General features: G+C 41.2%; 1 protein-coding gene across 1 annotated transcript; it reads left to right on the plus strand.

The window, feature by feature from the left end:
* The first annotated feature begins 10,635 nt into the window (after positions 1-10,635).
* On the plus strand, positions 10,636-14,139 carry LOC115714924 (CRS2-associated factor 2, chloroplastic). The gene is made up of 6 exons (XM_030643682.2): positions 10,636-11,463; positions 12,014-12,141; positions 12,259-12,484; positions 12,678-12,805; positions 13,041-13,182; positions 13,549-14,139. Exons 1-6 carry the CDS (start codon positions 10,776-10,778, stop codon positions 13,986-13,988), a joined length of 1,752 nt encoding a protein of 583 aa, XP_030499542.2. The 5' UTR covers positions 10,636-10,775; the 3' UTR covers positions 13,989-14,139.
* The last annotated feature ends 9,374 nt before the right edge of the window (positions 14,140-23,513 follow it).

Here is a 23,513-nt window from a genome sequence, read left to right on the forward strand (position 1 = left end):
TAAAAATATAAAAATTTTATAAAATTTTATGTTTTATGTAATTATAAGTATGTAGTTCTCTTATCTCAAAAAAAAAAAAAAAAAAAAGTATGTAGTTCTCATTTATCATTAGTCATTTTGTTTACTTTTGATTTGATAAATACCATTTTAACTTTAGTTCTGTATAATTACTAGAATATATTTCTAACCTTGAGCTTTAAAATTGATCAAAATAGCATTATAAATCCCTTTTTAAAGTGAAAAATAGGTTTACATTTAATTCTAATTGTTATGTTTGAAATTAGATTTTTGCCTTGGAATTATTATTATTACCAAGTCAAGTAGAATTCTCCTAGATCTTTTTATCCTTTCAAAATTTTCTCAAAATATAAAAAAAATGGTTAATGTTTCTTTGTTAAGTTTTTTAGAGTGATATATAGATAAGGAGCTTCTTAGTATGCATCGCTTTTGTTTCTATTGTAGAATTGTTTTCTGTTTTCAACATCTACAAAAAATATATTTTAATTGTTTTTATATGTCTATTCTATATAAAGTGTGTCTATATAACTAAAATTCTTGGTTTTTGAGAAATTTATGGGTGACTTTTAATTTTTATTTAATAAAATAATAAAATATTATTTATATATAATAAAATAATAATAAAACAAATCTCATTAATATTTTAACTGATATTTGGGTGACTTTTAATTTTTATTTAATAAAATAATAATAAAACAAATTCCATTAATATTTGAACTGATATTTGGGTGACTTTTAATTTTTATTTAATAAAATAATAAAATATTATTTATATATAATAAAATAATAATAAAACAAATCCCATTAATATTTGAACTGATATTTGGGTGACTTTTAATTTTTATTTAATAAAATAATAAAATATTATTTATATATAATAAAATAATAATAAAACAAATCCCATTAATATTTGAACTGATATTTGGGTGACTTTTAATTTTTATTTCATAAAATAATAAAATATTATTTATATATAATAAAATAATAATAAAACAAGTTACATTAATATTTGAACTGATATTTGGGTGACTTTTAATTTTTATTTAATAAAATAATAAAATATTATTTATATATAATAAAATAATAATAAAACAAATCCCATTAATATTTGAACTGATATTTGGGTGACTTTTAATTTTTATTTAATAAAATAATAAAATATTATTTATATATAATAAAATAATAATAAAACAAATTCCATTAATATTTGAACTGATATTTGATGCTAAATATTCGAGAATCACAACACATTTAAAAAAAAAAACAACCCGGGATTTGATACTCTGAGACTCTCAATTGAAAAAAGAAAAAAAAAGTAATATGCTCATCAAATTTGTATTTATTTTTAAACATGGTGAAAAAATGAATTATCTTTCATATTATTCAACAGAGTAAAACAAGTTTTATATTGGTTTACTATTCAACAACCTTGTCAAGAATTCTTGTAAGTTGTAACCACAAAATTGCCAGGTCAAACCAACACTTTCATTGCAATATTCACAAACTAACTACAAAATTATTTCATAGCATTTACAGAACCGCACACCCCCAATCATCTTTAATATGGACGTATCAGAAGCCAAATCATTAACCTAAATTGGTTAGTTCTATTATGTTTTGGAACAAATCGTCTTTAATATAAAAAACACATCATACTTGTATCTTGAAACATTCTTCAGGAACCAAGATTTTAAAACACAATTGTTACCTCCTTAAGGTCAACCCACTCCCAAGTCTCATTTGTTGTATTTATATCATAGACCAAAGCATGCCGGCCCTGTAAATAATAAGAAAATCAAACGTGGTTTAAATCTCAAGGCAATAGAGCCTTTTCCGTTAAATCTCAAAGATACATAAATATACAAGATAAAAAAGCCAATCTAAGAAGTTGGTACCACGTTAAAGCTAAGGAAACATTAAGCAACTGTTAGGCTTGTTTTACAATTTATGGTGTTTTAAAAGAACATATCGAAACAGAAACACATAAAAAAACCTCCACATCATTTAATTTTTTTTAAGGTAGTGTTCAATTAGGAGATCTAACGAGTTTCGCCCCTTTGCTAATGGCTTCTAAGAGTTCAAATTCCAGTATTGTATAAATCTTCAATTTGTTCTATTTCTTATATTAAATGAAATTTTGCTACTTTTTTTTTTTTAATTTACAACTTTATTGTTTATATATTATTAGGGACATTCATGGAAATTAGGGTTTCTTTGAAATATACAATTAATGAGCATTACTTTTTGATCATAGTGTGTTTTCCATGGCTGAAAACCTCAATAATCTCTATCATTTGATATCAAATAAAATAAAATTATCATGATGTATACATTATGGTTATTTAATGAGTAATTAGTGTGTTGAAATTGTCAAGCTGATATTTAGAATTGTTTATAATTGAATTGTTTCTTTGTCAAAATTAATATTAAGTATATTTATATTAAGTATATTTATATTTATATGCTCATATAGCAATAGAATCATACTCATATAGACATGTTATTTTCATTTTGTAATTTAGATTTTCTTAGTCATTATTTAGTTCACTTAAACCTTTTCCGATTATGCTAACTGAAGTTTTGTTTCTTTTAGGTACTTCATTACAAAGATCTGTATTACATATATTGTTTATTTTTGACTATGAGGATGTGGATTTCTTTATTGGGAAACATATAGCGTGACAAATTATTATTCATATATTTAATAATTCTTTTTGATTAATGAGATTCATATATATAAATGTGTATATTGAATTCTTTATTCAAATAATTATTTTTAATTTTTACGTGATTATTTATTGTTCTTTATTCAAATAATCTCACCTAATAACTAATAATGTTTTTTCTTTAATTTTTTATTGTATCACTTTCAAATAACATAGAAAAAGACTAGCATAAAATTTAGTATACGTGCCTCGCACGTAGTTTTTGCTAGTATAATTATAGTATGCATCATATCTATTTTTAGAAAATTCAAAAAAAAATTAGTATCTAAAAGAATATTCAAAATAGTGCGTATAAAACAAAACTAGCACACGTGCCTATTTGAATCATATTTTTGATATCATAGATTATTTATAATTTTTCAAAAATAAACAAAATTCTTACTATAATTATAGTGTACACCTTCAATCTATCATATATAAAATTTAATTTGTAATTTCTTTGTAAAGATATATATATTATTATTAATAAAATTTCCTGTATATTTGTAATAACAGATGTGTATTTGACATAAAAATAAAGTACAAAAATAAATATTTTCTCAAAATGATTTTACTAAATTATATTTCAACAATGATAAAATTCAAGGTGCTTAAAAAAAATTGATATAAGTTAAGGTACTATTTATTTTTTATTTTATTTTGATTAATTAGAATTTTTGTCTTTTAATTTTTAACATGTACTAAATTTTACTTTCTGAATTTTTTAGACTGTAAAAAATTTTCCGAACTATTAAATTTGTTAGATTCAATAACTTTTGTCTAATTTTACAAATTGAATTCTAATGTGGATAAAACTTCAAATGACACGATTTGGTACACGTTAAAGTTCGTGAGACAAGATTGAATAGACATTAAAATTCAGAGAGCATGATTTAATATATGGACGATCGTTGTATTAATAAAATTAAACGCAACTAAATAAAAGTCTTTGAATCTAAAAATTGTAATAGCTCTTGGTGCTCTCACAAATGAGTTGACTGGGTCTATTGAACTAACTTTTATCCCTAAAGATTGTTAGTGTAATGATCAAGAGCTGAGCTCTTGAATCAAATTGGCTTTTAATTTATTACGTTTCCTTAAAAAAAAAAAAGTGTTTGAATTCATAAATCTTAATAATTTTTAAAAAAAAATTAACGAAAAGTTTAAAAAACATAATTTAATACTCTGAGAGTAAAATTCTTAATTTATAATCTTTTTACTCAATATTAAATTCCATCAATGATATTACACACAAGAATGTTAGATTTGTAAAATAGTAACCTTTAAGCCTTTTTTATTTCTTCAGTACTTAAGTACCAATAGTTTTGGTTCAGCAGAAAGAAAAGTATTTGTATTATGTTTGTTAGGAGTGGGAGAAATAGTGGAAGAGAGAGATGGTCTTCTACTATCTCTCTAGTGTGAGTCTGCCCTCATTTCGTGTGTGTCTAGTGTCTGTCTTTATTTGCTCTATAATATTTTCGACTCCCCCTCTCAGTGTGTGTTAGGTTAGTCTTGTAGTGGTGCGCTTTGCTGATTGTTAGTGTTTTCATCTTTTCTTTCAGTTTTGTTCATTTGGTCTGTTGCTTTTGTTTTCTTCTCTGTTGGTGGCTCGTGGACCTTTTTCACCATCTTTTTCTCTGAGGTAGTATTGTCAGTTTTAGGAGAGGTTGGTAAGATTCGGTTGGTGAGGTTGGTTTGTCTCTTAAAAGCTTTGTTTGGTCTTCTTTGTTGGGTATTTATGGAGTCAATCATTGTTTCCAAATCCACTCTTAAAGGCAAATGCTTTTCATGCTTTGAAACCTCTGTCAAACTATCACCTTGTGACACTTCTCTAAAGGCCCTGGCCTCTTGCTGTTTGTTTGGGAAAATCATAGCGCCTATGGTGGTGGATGATATGACTATGACTGAGTTTGTGGCTAAAAACTGGAAGATACCAGTTTCGGTTGTGACTTTGGAGGATGAAGAGAAGCAAACTAACGTTTTCAAGTTTGGATTCGAGTGCGCCGATCATAGGGACTGGGCTCTTCTTAATGGTCCGTGGTGTATTCGTGGGTATACCCTGGTCCTTCAAGCCTGGTCCCCGACCTTCGATGGTCCGACAACTTTCAAGCTTCTGCGTATTTGGATTCAAATCCATCACCTTCCCCATGAGTACTTTTCAAAGTCTAATGGCTGTATGCTGGGGGGGTTGGCTGGAAAAGTTGTGCAAGTGGAGATTGATGAAGGAAAGCCTGCTTCATGGAGAAAATTTCTCAGAGTTCAAGTGGATATTGAGGTTGATAAACCTCTATTTTCAGGATGTTTTTTCGACTTAGCATCAGGTGTAAAGAAATGGGTTCAAATGAAATATGAAAAAATTGGAATATTTTGCTATTTCTGTGGATGCTTGGGACATCAACGCAGGGGCTGTTCACTATCGACGCCGGTGACGGTGACGAACCTTGATGATATTCCGTTCCCCATGTATGGCCCCTGGCTCTCGGTTTTGTCTGCATACCAGAGTGTGTTTTCTGGCCCTGTACCTGGTACGTCCCGTAGTTCCTCGTCGGCGACTGGGAGAAAGTTTAGTGGTGCTGTAATGTTAACGCCGGCGACTACGGGCGAGGGAGAAAATGGATCCACTGGAAGACTGTCCAACCTGCCTCGACGTCAAAGCCAACCCGTGAAAAGGACTGCTCATACGGCTGAGGGTCCTGGGAAGTCCCACCGTGCTGTGTGGTTCCCTAAGAGGAGTCCTATCGGTGCAGAGAACACAGTTGCCATTTCTGGCTTTGGAGGAGAGAAAGAAGACCTGGGTGTGAGAAAGGAAGCAGAGTTATTACCTGTTTTGACTTCAAATAGCCGAGTCATTGGTTTAAACGATGGTCATTGGAATTTTACGACCGTTACAGAGAAACAAGTGGAAGGTGGGCCTGGGGTTGTTGGGCCGTGTGGTGCGTTAATGAAAAAGGCTGGGGTTTATGAGGATTCTGGTTATGGGCCCACTAATTTAGTTAGTAATAATAAAGGAGATGCTGATAATGGGCCTCAAGTTGTTTCTAGTAAAAAGAATTCGGGTGGGCCTGTTCTGGAGGGAAATTTGGCCGAGGATATCTCAAAAAATGGCTTGGTGGGACCGTGTAATTTGGATATTGGCTCTATTTCTAATAGGCCGGTTTCTCTTGCCCAAGACCAAATTGGGCTTGTGAATGCTAACTTGTCTACTAATCTCCATGAAGCCCAGGAGCACTTAAATGAAGAAATTGCTTTGGCTCAATTTTTTAATGCTCAAGAGAGCTTATTGCATGACCTCAAGCACTTTGGGAAACTTGACTTGTATGAGATCCGAAGCATTGGAGGTGATATCGGGGTCCCGGCTTCCTCTGAAGTTAATGAGCGAACAACTCCTTTCAAGAAAAGAAAATTTGAGGCGTCTGCTTCTCTCTGCTCGAGGCCCCATAAAGTGCCTCGCAAGTATCCTGACGTGGTTCGTGACTTTCCGTGGGACACAAGGAATAATGGCTCTTACCCTGAGTTGGAAATTGAAGAGCCTTCGGAAGACAGCTCAAGCTCCCCGAGTTGCTTGGGAATTTTGAAGAATCCGCTTGTGGGTTCCTTTGTCATTGATGAATCTGTTTCGAGTGGGTCTGCTAACTCCCACAACCCTGTGGAGGAGAATGTCGAATCTCCTCCACAGGAGACATGAGAGGTATCGCTTGGAACTGTAGAGGGTTAGGGCAGACCTCTACAGTTCGGGAGCTGAAGTCCCTGATCCAGTCTCGCTCTCCGGATTTTGTGTTTCTCTCTGAGCTCAAAGTGGATGCCAATCCTCTGGTACGTATCTTAAAGTCTTTACACTTTTACTTTAATATTTGTGTCCCGTCTATTGGTAATGCGGGAGGAATCATTTTGGCTTGGAAGTCGGGTTTTAGTTTTGAATGTATCTCTTGCTCGAGTAATCACATCTCGGGTCTCGTGTACTCGGACCCCCCATCCTTCCCGTGGCTTCTTTCGTGTGTGTATGGCCCTCCTTACATGAATGCCAAGAAGAAATTTTGGTCTGAGTTCTTGAAACTAGGGGATAGGTTTGGTGGGCCTTGGTTAATTCTGGGAGATACTAATTTTGTTCTTAGCGGATCTGAAAGAGAAGGCTCATCTGGCCGTGATCCTTTTATCCCTTTCATTTCTACTCTCATCGATGGTAGAGGTCTTATCAACTTGCCCATCCAAGGGGACTTTTTGACTTGGGATAACCATCGGTCTGGGAGACACCACGTGAAATCTGCTCTGGATAAGGGCCTTGTGAATGGGGCTTGGATTAAGTTATTTCCAAAGGCTAAACTTTACTCTGCCCATACGAGTAATTCAGACCATAGACCTTTTTGTCTTTTCACTTCGGACTTGGAGCCCAAATTCAAGAGATGTTTCAAGTTTGAGGAAGGTTGGACGCGTGACGTTCGAAGCAAGCTTGTAGTAGCACATGCTTGGAATTCCGTCAATCACAGTTGGGCTCCATCTCGCCTTTTTAAGAAGGTTGGTGCCACCAGGGTGGCCCTCCTGAACTGGAACCGTTCCCAATTTGGAAAATTGGACGTAACCATAAAAGAGCTTGAGCAAAAACTTAACTCTCTTCAAAGCCTCCCGGCTGGGTCCCGGGATTGGAATCAGGAACGCGACATTCGCCGAGCTTTGAATGAATCCTTGGAAAGAAAGGCGATCTATTGGAAGCAGAGAGCCAGAGTGTCTTGGCTAAAGGATGGAGATAAATGCTCTAAGTTCTTCTTCCTCTCAGCTGCCATTAAAGGCAGAAGAAATGCCATTGAGAGTATTTTGAATAAAGATAAAGTCTGGCTTACTGGTCGAGGACCTATTGGGCGTGAATTCATTGAGTATTTTAAGGGTATTTTTGCGGGATCTGACAATATTGTTGAGTACAATTGCGCGCAGTTAATTTCTGAAAGAATCTCTCCCGAAGATGCGATGGCCCTGGTGAGTGGCCCTAGCCCTGATGAAATCAAGAAAGTTCTCTTCGCCATGAGTAACCATAAAGCCCCTGGTCCTGATGGGATGTCAGTTCTGTTCTACAAACACTATTGGGATTCAGTGGGAGCTGACTTCTGTGATGCGGTTTTAGACTTCTTTGTCACGGGCAATATGCATAGAGGAATTAATGCCACAAATGTTGTGCTTATCCCAAAGATCCAAAATCCGACCCAAACGAACCATTTTAGACCTATTTCTTTGTGCAATGTGGTTTACAAAGTCATCTCCAAAATTTTAGCTAACAGGATTAAGCCTTTGCTTCCCTCATTCATCTGTCCGACTCAAGCTGCTTTTGTTCCGGGAAGGAATATCCATGATAACAATGTTATTGTCCAAGAAATTATTCATTCCTTTAACCGGAAGAAAGGTAAAGAGGGTTTCTTTGCTATAAAAATTGATCTGGTCAAAGCCTATGATAAGTTGTGTTGGAAGTTTATTGACCATGTGTTGGAGTGCTTTGGAATTCCCCAGAGATTTCGTTTGTGGATTTCGCAGTGTATATCTACTACTTCGCTAAACATTTGTCTAAATGGGGGTAAGGTGGGAAGTCTGAGCCCTTCCTGTGGGCTTCGACAAAATGACCCCCTCTCACCTTACTTGTTCATATGGGCAGCAGAAGTGTTATCAAGGCTAGTTCAGGTGGCCCTTGATCAGGGTTCTATTCAAGGTATAAAGCTAAGTCGAGGTGGTCCGACCCTTTCTCACATTTTCTTTGCGGATGACCTAATTCTAGTAGGTCGAGCAAATTTAGTTGAGGTGGACAGATATTGGAGATGTTTAGAGAATTTCTGCTTGTGGTCGGGCCAACAGGTCAACAAGCTCAAGACTACCATTTTCTTTAGTAGAAATACCCCGGTGAGCTTAAGAGGGGAAATAAAGGAAGTGTTGGGAATCGATTCCCCTGAAGGTTGTATCAAATACTTGGGGTTGCCCCTGTTTCGATCTAGACAGAAAGATGCTGATTTCAATTTTATTCTGGATAATCTAACGTCGAAACTGCAGGGTTGGAAGGCTAAAACTCTATCCAAAGCAGGGCGTGCTACTCTTATCAAATCTGTGGGCTTGTCTATGCCTATGTATGCTATGCAAACAACCAAACTTTCTTCTCGAATGGTTAACAAGATTGATGGCATGGTTAGGGATTTTTGGTGGGGTTTTGAGAAGGGAAATCATGGAATCCATCTCAAGGCCTGGGATAAACTGTGTCTTCCTAAGTCGCTTGGTGGTCTTGGCTTCCGTAAAACTAAAGAGATGAATCAGGCTTTTCTGGCCAAATGGGGATGGAATATCCTTACTGGAAGCCAATCTTTATGCTGTAGAGTTTTAAGAGCCAAATATCTAAGAGGGAAAGACTTCCTTAATTGCAGCTATAAAGATGCAGATTCTTGGTTTTGGAAAAGTGTTGTCAAAGCAAACGCTATCTTAAGGAAAGGTGCCTGCAAGTTGGTTACCAATGGTGAGAGTACTAAGATTTGGGAGGATCCCTGGATCCCGCATCGTAAAGGGTTCCGACCGAAACCAATCGGGGGTCCCTCCCCCAATGTAAACTGTGTCGCTGATTTATTGTTAGATAATGGGCAGTGGGATGTTCCAAAACTGCGAGGCTATTTCGACCATGAAACAGTCTCGGACATTCTTAAAGGAGGCCACCCTGCTGGAACGGGCCCTGATAGATGGGTTTGGGCACTTGAAAGCAATGGACGATTCTCGTCCAAGTCGGCGTATCTGTCTCAGGCTCAGGAAAGAGCTCCTCCCTGTGATGTAGCTCCGAAACTCTGGAATAAATTATGGAATAGCAAAATCTTGGAACGTCACAAAGTTCTGTGGTGGTGTATCCTCTCGAATGCCCTCCCGGTTAGAGCGGTGATTGGAAAAAGATTCCATATTGATGACACAACCTGCCCCTTACGTGGTTTGGGGGAGGAAACGGTTGAACACCTATTCTTGTCCTGTGATGTGGCGCTTCACTTATGGCGCTCCTCTCCCTGGGGCATCTATCCAATTTGTGACACTGGTATCCGAGTCTGGGATTGGGTCAAGTTTATTTGGGATCTAAACAATAGAGGGGTTCGAGCTGATGATGTTTTTTTATATGCCTCGATTGTTGTGGATACTATTTGGAGGGCGCGCAATGAGAAAGTACACAATAATTGCTCTCTTGATTTGAAAAAATGTATTGATAATATTTGTACTTCTTATGCAGATTTTCATGTTACTTTGCTTCCTATTCCCACTCCTGGCCTAAAGGAAGCTTGGTCCCCTCCTCCCCCGGATTGGATTAAGCTGAATTGTGATGTCAAGGTGGGATATAATAGTATGTGCATTGCTGTGGTCGCAAGGGATCATGTTGGCAGGGTCATTAGAGTTCAAACGGCTCGGAAAGACTTTTCAGATGTTCTTTGTGGAGAAGCTGCGGCCTGTTGCTTGGCGGTCTCCGTAGCCTTAGAGATTGGCTCGAAATTTGTGATTGTGGAGAACGACTCGAGTGTGGTGATCAATGCTCTAAATGGGAAGGTTTCTCGCTGGGCTCTTGATAATTACATCTCATTTTGTACTAAGAATTCTCCCTTTTTTATTAGTTGTAATTTTGTTTATGTGAATAGAACTTGTAACTTCGCCGCTCACAATGTGGCTAGATGGGCGTTCGCTCATCAGGTTTATGGGTCTATCCCGGTGTCGGATCTACCAAACAATATATTGTGTAACGACCATGAGGTCTAACTATTTCATTTTATAATATAAACGCTTTTTCTCAAAAAAAAAAAAAAAGCCTTTTTTATTTCTTGAAACAGATATGATGTTGTCGTTTATATTGCACATCGTCGTCGTCGTCACTATCGTTTCGAAATATGTATTATATTAATTATTAATTAAAAAAAAAAATTAGTGCTCAAAAGAATTTTGCCTCTCCCTCCCAACCCAACCACAACAACAGAAAAACCAGAAATCTTTCTTCTTATCCTTTTCTGTCCTATTACTCTCTCTACATTCAAACTATTCCATGTTAAACAAAGCTCTACACTGGTTTTAATGGCGATTCTAGCTTCACTACAAGGCGGTGGTCACAACCTCTTCTCCTCACTCCCTTCAACACCACCCCCAAATGAAATTCCATCCAACTCTTCTCCTCCTTCACCTCCAATCCCAATTCCCAAATACCCTCCTCCTCCTTCTCGTCAGAGAAAACCCCATAACCCCACTCAAAATTCCCCTAAACCCCATTCCAACCCAGCCCTCAAAACGGTTCACCGCCGCTCCAACTACTACAAGCCGGTCAAAGAAGGTATTCTCACGTCTGACGGCGACCGTTCCGTCGTAATAGGAGAGTCCGGTGTTTCGTACCAGCTTCCTGGTGCCCCGTTCGAGTTTCAGTTCAGTTACTCCGAAACCCCAAAGGCGAAGCCAATCGCAATTCGAGAACCGGCGTTCTTGCCCTTTGCGCCGCCGACTATGCCTAGGCCGTGGACTGGGAAGGCGCCATTGAAGAGCGCCAAGGAGAAGAAGAAGAATCGAAAAACTCCGCTCTTTGAATCGTTTAATCCGCTGCCTCCCGACACCAAAGGGGTTAAGCATCTTCAAATGCCGGGTCCTTTTCCGTTTGGGAAATATCCAAAAGTGAGAAAGAGCAGAGAAGAGATTCTGGGAGAACCGTTGAAGAAATGGGAGATTCGAATGTTTGTAAAGCCTCGTATATCAGATAATCGCCAGGTTAATCTCGGTATGCCCTTGCTCAGTGGTTTGTTTACTCATGTTTTTGCAGCTGACCCTTTTGTAAAAATAGCTTTATGAAATTCTTTAGTACCAAAATAACTTGAATGAATTACACTGAGCGACCATAGACTACCAAAGTGACCATAAATTATCCCGTACTACTATTATGGTCGCATAGAGTAAACTAACTGAGATTATTTTATAAATTTTAGGATTTCACATTATTAGTTTGATAAATTTCTTCCCTTTTGTGCTTTATGTATGGAGACTTAGGGTGTGTTTGGTTGGGGATAATGGAATTGAATGGAATAGAAAAGAATCAAATTTCATGCATTTTAAAGTGTTGGAAAGTTATTCCCATGGTATGACTTTATTGTTGAATGACCATTCCATTTCAAAATGGGTGGAAACGGGAAAGGTCATTCCAATTAAGATGAAAAAATATCTATGTTTTTTGTGCATATCAAATTTAGTTCTCACTCCCCTTTTTATTCTTATGTTTTGGTTACTTCCAACCTAAGGTACCTTATGTTGAGTAATTGGTTTTTCTGGTTTAGGAAGAGATGGGCTAACTCATAACATGTTGGAACTAGTTCATTCCCATTGGAAGAGAAGTGAAGTTTGTAAAATTAAATGTAAAGGTGTTCCAACTGTGGACATGGACAATGTTTGCCACCATATTGAGGTTTGCGTTTTTGGCTCTGAAACTTTAAATCACCGTTTGGTAATTCTAGTGCTTATGTATTTTATTGAGTTGTGACTTGTGAGATTAAGAAAGTACAAAATTGGTTTGTAATGTCAGGAAAAAACTGGTGGGAAAATCATTCATAGGGTTGGTGGAGTAGTTTATCTTTATCGTGGCAGGAATTATAATTACGCTACTCGTCCCCAGTACCCTGTGATGATTTGGAAACCAGCTGCACCTGTTTACCCCAAACTTATCCAAGAGGCTCCAGAAGGATTGACAAAAGCCGAAGCTGATGAGTTGCGGATGAAGGGGAAGAGGCTTTTGCCAATTTGTAAATTAGGTAAAAAAACAACTCTTTTGGGCATACTCTTGTGTTGTATGGTGAAAATCCATCATGATTTGTATGATATGTTTAAATCATGACTCTGTTGATGTTTGGTATAACTACATTCAGAAGATGTCATTACTCATAACCTGGATCCAAATTTGTACAGTACTAAAATATTTTGATATATTCTTCTTTCACATTACAGCCAAGAATGGAGTCTACATCTCTCTAGTGAGAGATGTTCGGCATGCTTTCGAAGGAAGCCCACTGGTGAAGATTGACTGCAGAGGCATGCATACAAGTGACTATAAGAAGTTAGGTGCCAAGCTTAAGGTTTGTAGATTTCTATTGCTAGCCAATTATTCACATTTGGAACTTGACAAATCTACATAAACTATTTATGTTTTAAATTGTAGTATTGGACATGTAATAGAATGTTCAAAAGAGCATCCATTTGATTAATTATCAAATGACTAATTTCTTCCTAATGTTTTTAAAATCAAGTCACAAGCTAATTTTATCTGAGTAGAGTTTCCTAAAATCATTTCCAAACCCTTTTTTGTGCCAGGAGTTGGTTCCTTGTGTGCTGCTATCCTTTGATGATGAACAGATATTGATGTGGAGGGGATCAGATTGGAAACCGAAGTACCACAATTATTCTCTCCCTCTCAATCCAGTGAATCAAACTGTGACAGATTTCGATAATTCAGGTATGCATTAGAGGGAAGCTAGAATACATTCAATACATTGCCGGAATCTAAATTGAGATTACACATAGTATCAAATGAGAGATTACATCCTACAACAGTTTCCATCATAGCTGTTTAGTAGATAAGATCATCATTAAGAATGAGCATTAGGCGAAAAACTTCTCTTTTTTCTCTAAATAGTTCTTGGGCCAGCCTCCACTAGATGGAGTCTGTAAAATACACATTGTTTATTCAATTAGAGAGTAACCAAGTTAATGAGGTTCCTTCAATTCCATATCATCTGCTGTAAAACAAGATTCCTGTAAAATTCATTTTCATAAGCTGTGCCTTAAACTCATTTTGGTTTGCATGATGTTTAATGGTTAGGCAAAGCTGATACCGGTAGTGATAGCGACAGTTCTGACACCAAAACGGTTAGGACAAGCTCTAAAATGCTGTCACTGTGGAAGCGTGCGCTTGAATCGAACAAAGCAATGTTGTTGGATCAAGTTGATATTGGTCCTGATGCTCTTTTGAAGATAGTGGAGGAATTTGAGGGCATTGCACAGGCCACAGAGCACTCCTATCCGGCTTTAATTGTGTCAAGTGAAGATGGCACCAGCAGCTCAAGAGCTGAGTCGCAGGATTTTACTCAGACTGATAGTTCCGGTGAGACAGATATCTTTACCAACAACGACGAATATGATGATTATGAAGATGATAGTGATGATGATGATGATGATTTTTATGACACTGATTCCTCACTTCCCATGGGGTCATTAGGCATTGATGAAATTGCAAAAAAGCTGAGTCAGGATAATATTTAATAACAGTAATGTGTATTGTGTATTAGTTGCCCTTCCGGGGATAGTAAATATGCATATATACCATATCAGCAAAATGGATACTCTGTAAAACAGTTATGGTATTTACCAATCTTCACTATAAAGATGAGATTATCTTCAAGGAAAAATAAAATATTCGTTATACCAATGATTTGCCTTTCCAGTAAGAAAATAATAATAATAATAATAATAATAAAAAAAAAACAATTAGAAATGATATTTGTGATAAGGCGTGGATGATGTAATCAAATCCTAGTTTTTTCTTTTAATCAAATCTTAGTTAATACCATATTTTAGGTTTTTTTTTGAAAAATATTTTAGGCTAAATTGTGTTAGTAACGTAATAATGTAATAATGTAATATCACCACTCCAACCCTTCCATTCTAGCTTTCTTTTTAAATAAAAACTCATAAAACATACATAGATTTTTTAAATTGATAAAAGAAATTAAGAAAAAAAACATATCTTACTTTATACTTTCTTTTTCTACTATATAGTTTCTACTAAAACAATAATGTTACATGCAGAGACATATTTATTAATTTATTAAGTGCAACTTTGACTTCCAAAATGATGTTATATTAAAGACTAATTAGGATTTTTGCCCCTTGAACTTTGACATTGTTGACCGAGATTTTCGGCAACTATTAAAATATGAGTATAATATTGAGCTGTAAGAAAGTGAGATAAGGATTTTTACGTGGTTGGGGCGTTAATGAGCCTTAGTCCACGAGTCTTTGTTATTGATGGATGTCTTTAATACAGATTCCACACTCGAGGGAATGTTACCCTTATAAATACAGAGAATGTTCTTGGTGAGTATTTACTCTTCTTGCTCATATGCAACCCAAGATTTTCGATCCCATTAAATGAGCTTTGAAGGGGTATTTATAGTGTTTTGGTGGGGTAATCCCTAGAATTGTTCTTACAAACGTATCTGTAAGTATCCATAAAGTTGGGTATTCCCAATGAATATACCATGGGTAATGCATGGTCAAATCCCTAGGTGCTGTAGGGTTTTTATGAGGAATGTCCTTTTTGCCTTGTGATTGATGTGACTCTTTGCAGAGTAGCCGTCGCTAGACTTAAATGATCATTACTGTGGCGCTGCTGTTTGGAGGTTGTGCCGTCAGACTTTATTGCGTGTTGCAGTCCCAACACGCTTCCTCCCATGCAGCATTAAATGCGACTTGATTGCTCAGGAGAAGCCTGACACTTCGCGGAGAGGCTTTATGCTATGCGAGCTTCCGGGAGCACCTTGTACTCCGGGTGCCTCCTCCGGGACCTATGCTCAGGGTGCTTCCTTGTGGCATACAAAGACTTAGCAAATATTTACAAGTTATCTGATCCACGTGTCCCTGTTTGATTGGTCCATGTATATTGGGCGAAATCAGGGGCAACATTTACCCCCCAAGCCTTGTTTACTTGGAAAATAAACCAAGGCTTGCTTAGGTGCCTCCGGTTGACTCCTCGGTTCCCTGGCTCAAGCTCAGAGCGCGTGGGGGCATATTTAATGATGACATTTAATGCAGCGATTCGCTTTTTGCAGAGGTGTCTCCGGCCGACTCCTCGGTTTCCCGGCACGAGCTTGGGGCGCGTGAGGGTGCATCTAATGATGGCATTAAATGCAGCGATTCGCTTTTTTGCAGAGGTCGATTCGTTTCACGCACCTTGATTGATGCGGCGCATTAATGGTGTCAGACGGATACTCAAACGTTTCCACCGCCTTTATGGCAACTCAATCTGGCCCGTTGATCTTTGGGTTTTTGAGTCGTGCATTTCCCCCACCGTACGATTGGTAGGTGGTGACGCCTGTTCCTCATGCATTTTTGCCTATAAAAGCCACCATCTTTCCTTCATTTCGGTTACTTTTCATTCCTTGCCATTTTTGCTCGAATTTCCCAGAGAGAAAATTCTTCAAAAACAGCACGAACCTTCTGAACACTTTGCCATTTTTTTCCAGTTTTTCCTTGCCTGCTGCTATCAGTCCTTCTCGTCTTTACTTGACTAAACTCAGGACCCCCAGTTCAACGCTTCACTGTAAGTTTCTTGCATCCTTTGGTAATGACATGCTTTTACTTGCTTTGTTTGTTTTTTCTGGGTTCGCATTTTGAGATTTCTGGGCATGCAAGTGTTTAGGTTCTTCATGTATTCTGTTTTGTGTTTACTGCTTTAGTTGTAGGATCGCCATTATTATGCCTCTGTTATTATCGTGCATTTTCGTTGAAGAGAACCATATGTTCTTCGTTCAACGGTTGCTTAGGGCATAGAATGGGGTCTTTTTCTTTCTGTTTCCCTTACTGTGTAAAACCACCTTCTGCGATTTTACTGCACCCGACACTTGTTCAGGGAATCTTTCTAGGGTTTCCTATGTGACACGTGTCCGGAGGGGGCCTCTTTCCAGCGGTTAGGGGACCCCCATTCCCTTTTTCTTGACTTAGGGTTTGGTATGGGACCTAACTGCTGGAATTTTCTCTTCTTTTTTTGTTTTTCACAGAATACAAAATGTCCGCCTCTGGTTCGAAGTCTTCGAAGAAGAGCGGGAAACGCATGGCCACTCTGGAAGAGGTTTCCCTAGGACCCGTTGCCCAGGAGGGGTATAAGTCCCGAGCAACCGGGTGGGAAGCGGCTGAGCTTCATTCCACCTTAACCTGTCCCCATCAACTGGAGAATATTATGGACGTTGCCGGGATCAAACCTTCCACTTCGGGGACCTATCACCGGCCACCTCGCGACTCGGAGACGCCTAACCACAATTACGGCGGCTTCGGAGCCTGGAGCCAGACACACCTAATGGCCGGTGCCATGCTCCCACTTCAGGACTATTTTGTTAATTTCCTCGTTTTTGTCGGCCTTGCGCCATACCAACTCATTCCTCAAGCTTATCGCCTGCTTTCAGGCTTATTTATTTTTTATGCCGCCCGCGGATGGGGATCTCCCCGCCCGGCAGAAATTTTGTATTTTTATGAACTTGTATCCGTCCCCAAGAAAGGGGATAAACTTAAGGACGATTTCTATGGGTATCGGATCCATCCCGCTAACGAGGGGGTGGTTCCGTATAATAGGCAGACTCACGTCAAGGAGTATCGCCATCACTTTTTCTTTTCCTCCGGGTTCAGGGCAGTGGATCACCCGGAGCTCCTTACTGAGTGGGTGAGGATCCCACCCTATCAGCGGACGGCCCCTACTCAGACCTTCCTCCGGAGGGCCCAAGCCTTTGCCTCCTACGACCGCGCCGATCTCGATGTCGGGGGTTTGGTCACCACGGAAAACTGCAGGAAGGCCAAACTTATCCTTCCGCATCAATCCGTGGAGGACTCTAACCTCTCACGGGTCATCTGTCCCAATGTAAGGGCGCCGGTCGCGGAGAAGGCCTTCCGGGATGAGCTTATCGCCACGGCAGAGAAAAAATACCAAGACTATCTCTACCGGAAGGCCCAGGAGAAGGCATACTCTCAGGCCCAGGCTGCCTCTGGGAGGGGACTTCGCGTGGGGAGCCCGGTGGTGCGAAGGAGCCAGGCGATTGCCGGGAAGTCCGAGGCTAAATTTTTTGACAAGATTCTTCAAGAAGAGATTGGGGATTGTCCTGCCAGGCCACAGCCTTCGGTCCCAGAGCCAAACTCGGGAGCTCCTGGTGCTAGCACCTCCGGTGCCGGCGGTAAGTCTCCTTTGATAATTCGTTATGTTCCTTCCGTTGGTGAATACGCCAGTCATAGGCCTGTAGGGTTCGACGAGCGTCTTCATAGGTTTAGGATGCCATCGACCCGGTGGGGGGATCGTTTGAAGGAATTTTATTTTTCAAACTTAGGAGATTTTCTAGGTCGGTCCCGGATGGGCTCTGGCCCTCCGGAACCTATTCCCTTAGGTCCTTCAGCTTACATTACGTCCAGCTGGTTCCGGCCTTCGGACAGCTATCTCGGAGATGATGCTGCCAGCATTAAAGTTCAGGACTTTGCTAGGGCCGAATTAGGAAGTTCGGGTAGGAGTAGCTTATTTGCTGTATCTTGTATAAGTGGTTCCCCACGGATATCTAACACTTGCTTATTTTTGTGAAACAGGTGTCTCCATGGATGCCATCTTGGAACAGCTTGCCGGAGTTCACACTTCCTTGGCTCCTCCGGCCTTTACCTCTTCCCCCATAGCCCCTTCCCTGAAGGTCTCTTCTAGCGCTCCCCCTGACACTATTGATTTAGTGGACGACGAGGAGGTGCTTCCGGGAGAAGGCCAAGGAAAGCAGTGGGACTTCTCTGAGGAAGTCGCCGAGGGTGTGGGAGAGCTCCGAGCCCTTCCGGAGGAGGCTGAAGAAGGCGAAGAGGAGCCTGAGGTGGCTCTGATTCGTAAGCGCAAGGGCAAGATGATTGCCCAGGACGAGCCCAAGAAGCCTCGGAGAGCCGACACTCCTGCCCATGGTCTTGACGGCGGGGTTTCCCCCATGGAAGAAAATCCTGCTCCTCCCAACATCGTGCTTACTCCGGTCCCAGGGGATGAGGTGAGGCAAGAGCTTCGGATAGCCAAGCATAACTATGCCATGGACGAGTACTCCCGGGGGTATGCCGAGGTGGAAGCCCTTAGGAGGGTTTTGCGGGTTGAGGTAGAGGCGAGTATCAACAACCCGGAGTACCAGGATCCGTGGGACCTTAACCTGGACCCCCTATCGGACTGGTTCCGTCGCTTCCTTGGGCCCACCTTGGCTCCCTTTGCCGCGGAGATGACCGGCGAGTTCGCTTCTCAGCTTACCCGATGCGCGCCTAAGCGGTTCGCCACTTGTGCCTCCCTGAACTCCATCTTCCAGGTCCAGGACCTCAACCATTCCCTCACCGTAGTAAGTACTTCGCAATTTTGCTTTTCCCTTTATTTTTCTTCTTGGGAAATTTTTCCTTCTTACACTTGTGTTATTGTTCAGCTTGCTGCTGAGGCTGGCCGCCTCTCCAAGAACATCATAAACCATGGCTTCGTTCTGTCCGACTTTGGGGACATGAACGATGTCAGGAAGGTCCTTCAGGACCTTACAGCGGAGAGGCAGATCTACCAGGAGGCTGCCGAGCGCCAGGAGGCGGCTGCCAAGGCCAAGGAGGAGGAGGCCAAACGGAGGGAGGCTCAGGCGGAAGCCATGATCCGGGACGAGGCCCAGCGGAGGGACAGGTTGGAGGCCCAACACCAGGAGGAGCTGAGGGCTCAAAGCGAGGCTGCTGATAAGGCCAGGCGAGACCTCCGGGAGGCCAGGGAGGCTTTGGACGAGATGGTTGCCAAGGTGAGATCCTTAGAGGAAACTCACCAGGCGGACATCGAGTCGAAGGCCGCTCTAGCTGCGGAGCTGAAGGAGCTCAGGGACTACAAGGAGCAATCCATCAAGAAGGCAAAAAGAGTCGAGCTCCTTTCTCCTGTTTCCTGTGCCCGGTGTCCGAAGCGCTTCGATGATGGGGTCTACATGGCTTGGTCCACCAACGACCAAAATATCAAGCTTACTTTTTATCCCAAACCCGAGGACATGATTGCCAAATTCCGGGAAAAGAAGAAGAAGCTTGATGCCATGGTAGAGGCATGTATCGGACCTCGCCTTCCTCCGCGCATTGACTGAGCTGCTGTATGATTGACCCAGTATAACCAAGATTCCACCCGCTTCTTTTATTATTCTCTTTTCTTTTTTTTTTGTACATATTTGTTGCTGCCTTGGAACAATACATATAGGTAGCAGTTTTTATTCGAAGGGGAGACAATATTATTATTTTTTTTAAGGCCTATCCCCGGGCCATTTATATGTATATGACCTGCCCTTTGGGCCAGGATATTTTATATGTGATCTTTCTTTTGCCACATACTTATGTTTTTTAACCTGTCCTTTGGATCAGGATTTTTATGCTTATGCTTTTTATTTTTGTGCATACTTTTTGACCTGCCCTTTGGGTCAGGATATTTTACTTAGTTTGTTTTTCTGTTTGTCCGTGCGGTATACCCTAGTACCCCCTGAGTGGCATAGAAACTTTGTTTTTAAGGCACTCAGTTTTATTTAACACGTAGAGGAGGTATACATTTGGACGGTACAAACCCTTTGAACAAAGTCTAAGTTTTATTTCGCTACTGGTAATATCTTCTGAGGTGATCGGCATTCCAAGCTCTTGGCACGGTGGTTCCGTCCATTCTTTTTAGTTTGTAAGTGCCGGAACCGATCTCGTCCTCGATCTCATATGGTCCTTCCTAATTTGGCCCAAGTACCCCTACTCCGGGTTCTTGGGTGGCTGGGAAAACCCTTCTTAGGACCATATCCCCAATAGCGAATTTTCTGTTTTTAACCTTAGAGTTAAAATACTTGGTCACCTTCTTTTGGTAAGCAGCCATCCGTATTTGAGACTCATCCCGAAGTTCTTCGACTTGATCCAAAGCTTCTTGAAGCAGTGCCTGATTTGTGGCAGGATCATAAGTCGTCCTCCTGTGGGATGGGAATAATGTTTCTACCGGGACCATTGCTTCACAACCGTACGCCATTGAAAAAGGCGAGTGACCGGTTGTGGTTCTGGGGGTCGTCCGGTAGGCCCATAATACCCTTGGCAATTCTTCAGGCCAGTTGTTTTTGCAGGCCAATAGCTTCTTCTTCAAGGTGACCTTTAGGATTTTATTGACCGCTTCCGCCTGGCCGTTTGTTTGAGGCCTGGCGACCGCGGAGAAGCTCTTCACTACTCCATGTTGGTTGCAGAAGTCAGTAAATTCCTCGCAATCAAATTGCTTTCCATTGTCGGAGACTATTTTGTGAGGCAAGCCGTATCGACACACTATGTTTTTGATAACAAAGTCCAATGCCTTCTTGGCAGTTATTGTCTTCATAGGCTCAGCCTCTGTCCATTTGGTGAAGTAGTCTACTGCTACTATTGCATACTTTACCCCTCCTTTTCCTGTTGGCAGAGACCCGATGAGATCTATTCCCCAGACCGCGAAGGGCCAGGGACTGGTCATCAGGGTGATCTCGTTTGGAGGGGCTCTCGGTATGTTCGGGTACCTTTGGCACGAGTCACACTTTTAGACATAGTCTATACAATCTTTTTTCATTGTTGGCCAGAAGTACCCTTGCCTCAATATTTTCTTTGAGAGACTGGGTCCTCCCGTATGATCTCCACAGAACCCTTCGTGGACCTCTAACATGATTTGTCTAGCTTCAGGGTCCGATACACACCTTAAATAAGGCATGCTGAGTCCTCTCCGGTAGAGAATTTGGTCCATCATTACATATCGATGAGCCTGATACTGAATCTTTCGAGACAGTGCCCTCTCTTGGGGCAACTCACCTGTTGTTATGTATTTTATGATGAGGACCATCCAGCTGGGTTCTTGCCCAACCGTTAGTGTGGTCTCTTTTATTTTGATGCTTGGTTCTGCCAAGCGTTCTACTGGTACTACCCCCAGCTCTTCGATTTCGCTGTCCGAGGCTAACTTAGCCAGACAGTCCGCATGAGCGTTCTTTTCTCGGGGGATTCTTTCTATTTTATAGTCCGCGAACTCGTGGAGCAGTTCTCGGACTATTGTTACGTACGCGGCCATCCGCTCGCCGCGAGTTTGGTATTCTCCGGATACCTGGTTTACGACCAGTTGAGAGTCACTGTAGACTTCCACTCTTTTGGCTCCTACAGCTTTTGCCAACTTCAGCCCCGCTATCAGGGCTTCATATTCGGCCTCATTGTTTGAAGCTGTGAAGTCAAATCGGAGAGCCGCTTGGAGCCGCAGTCCAGTTGGTGATATCATAGCCACTCCGGCTCCTGATCCGTTCTCGTTAGAAGCTCCGTCTACAAATACCCTCCAGGTGGGGATCGGTGGTGCTGGCGTATTCGCTGTTGCCTCGGCTTCGTTGCATTCGGTAATGAAGTCTGCCAAGGCTTGGCCTTTTATGGAAATCCGGGGGACGTAGTGCAAGTCGAATTGACTTAGCTCCATTGCCCACTTGAGGAGTCTTCCGCACGCTTCAGGCTTTTGGAGAACTTCTCGGAGCGGATGATTGTTAGGATCTTGATCGGATGGGCTTGGAAGTATGGCCTTAACTTCCTTGACGCCATCAGGAGGCAAAATACTAATTTTTCAATGACCGGGTACCTTGTCTCGGCCCCTATCATGCGCTTACTGACATAGTACACGGGATGCTGAGTTTTCTCTTCCTCCCGGACCAGGGCAGCGCTGATCGCGTGCTCGGAGACGGCCAAGTAAAGAAACAAGTCTTCTCCAAGGACGGGTTTCGATAGGATAGGAGGCTTGGCCATGTGATCTTTTAGCCTTTTGAATGCCTCCTCGCATTCGTCCGACCATTCAAACTTTTGGCATTTCTTCAGCACGTTGAAGAAGGGTATGCACTCGTCCGTGGATCGTGAGATAAAACGACTTAATGCGGCTACCTTTCCGGTCAGGCTCTGCACGTCTTTATGCTTCTTGGGGGATGGCATATCCAGGAGAGCCTGGATTTTTTCCGGGTTTGCTTCAATCCCCCTTTGGCTGACTATGAAACCCAGGAATTTTCCTGATTTGACCCCGAAGGTGCACTTCTTTGGGTTGAGTTTCATACCGTATCTCCGGACAACTTCGAAACATTCTTCTAAGTCGCTTGCATGGCTGTTGCATGCTTTGGATTTGACGAGCATGTCGTCCACGTACACCTCCATGTTTCGTCCCAGGAGGCCTTTAAACATCCGGTTAACCATTCTTTGATAGGTTGCTCCGGCGTTTTTCAGTCCGAAAGGCATGACTAGGTAGTAGTATACCCCCTTATCGGTCCTGAAGCTAGTGCATTCCTGGTCCGCCGTATGCATTTTTATTTGATTGTACCCAGCATAGGCATCCATGAAAGATAACAGTTTAAATCCGGAAGTGGCGTCTACCATTTGGTCGATCCTGGGCAGCGGGAAGCAGTCCTTTGGACAAGCTTTGTTTAGATCAGTGAAGTCTATACAAACTCGCCAAGTCCCGTTCGGCTTGGGCACCAGGACCGGATTGGCCAGCCATTCCGGATAGTACACGTCGCGGATCATGCCGCTGGTCAAAAGTTTGTCCACCTCTTTCTCTAGAGCCTCGGCTTTCACCGAGTCGAGCGGGCGTCTCTTTTGCTGTACAGGAGGCATGTCCGGGTTGACATTGAGTACATGGGTGATGACGTGAGGGCTTATACCGGTCATGTCTTCTTGGCGCCATGCAAAGATGTCGATGGCGCCCTTCAGTGTTTTTATTATTTTGTCCTTTTCCTTCGGGTCCAGGTTCTTCCCTATCCGGAGTACTTTGGTGGAGTCGACGTCGCACACTGGTATTTCTTCGACGTCCTCCATTGGTTCCACGACCCTTTCGGATCCTACACGAGGATCCAACTCATCCTCTTCAGCTTTCTCTATCTCAGGGGACTCCCGGACCATAAGTACGGGTAGGTGGGTGGCAACATTATAACATTGCCTTGCTTCCCCCTGATTTCCCCTCACAGTTCTGACTCCGGCTTCCTGGGTAGGGAATTTTAGGCACAGATGTCGGATCGAAGTGATTACACC

This window comes from Cannabis sativa, chromosome 4, assembly GCF_029168945.1.
Source record: "Cannabis sativa cultivar Pink pepper isolate KNU-18-1 chromosome 4, ASM2916894v1, whole genome shotgun sequence".
Classification (NCBI taxonomy): domain Eukaryota; kingdom Viridiplantae; phylum Streptophyta; class Magnoliopsida; order Rosales; family Cannabaceae; genus Cannabis; species Cannabis sativa.

What these genes read in the sequence shown, in the direction of transcription:
- LOC115714924 (XM_030643682.2), top strand. Translation starts at nt 10,776, where the DNA reads ATGGCGATTCTAGCTTCACTACAAGGCGGTGGTCACAACCTCTTCTCC. An exon ending in ATGTTTGCCACCATATTGAG is followed by an intron (nt 12,142 to 12,258) that starts GTTTGCGTTTTT and finishes TTGTAATGTCAG; the next exon opens with GAAAAAACTGGTGGGAAAAT. An exon ending in GACAGATTTCGATAATTCAG is followed by an intron (nt 13,183 to 13,548) that starts GTATGCATTAGA and finishes TTTAATGGTTAG; the next exon opens with GCAAAGCTGATACCGGTAGT.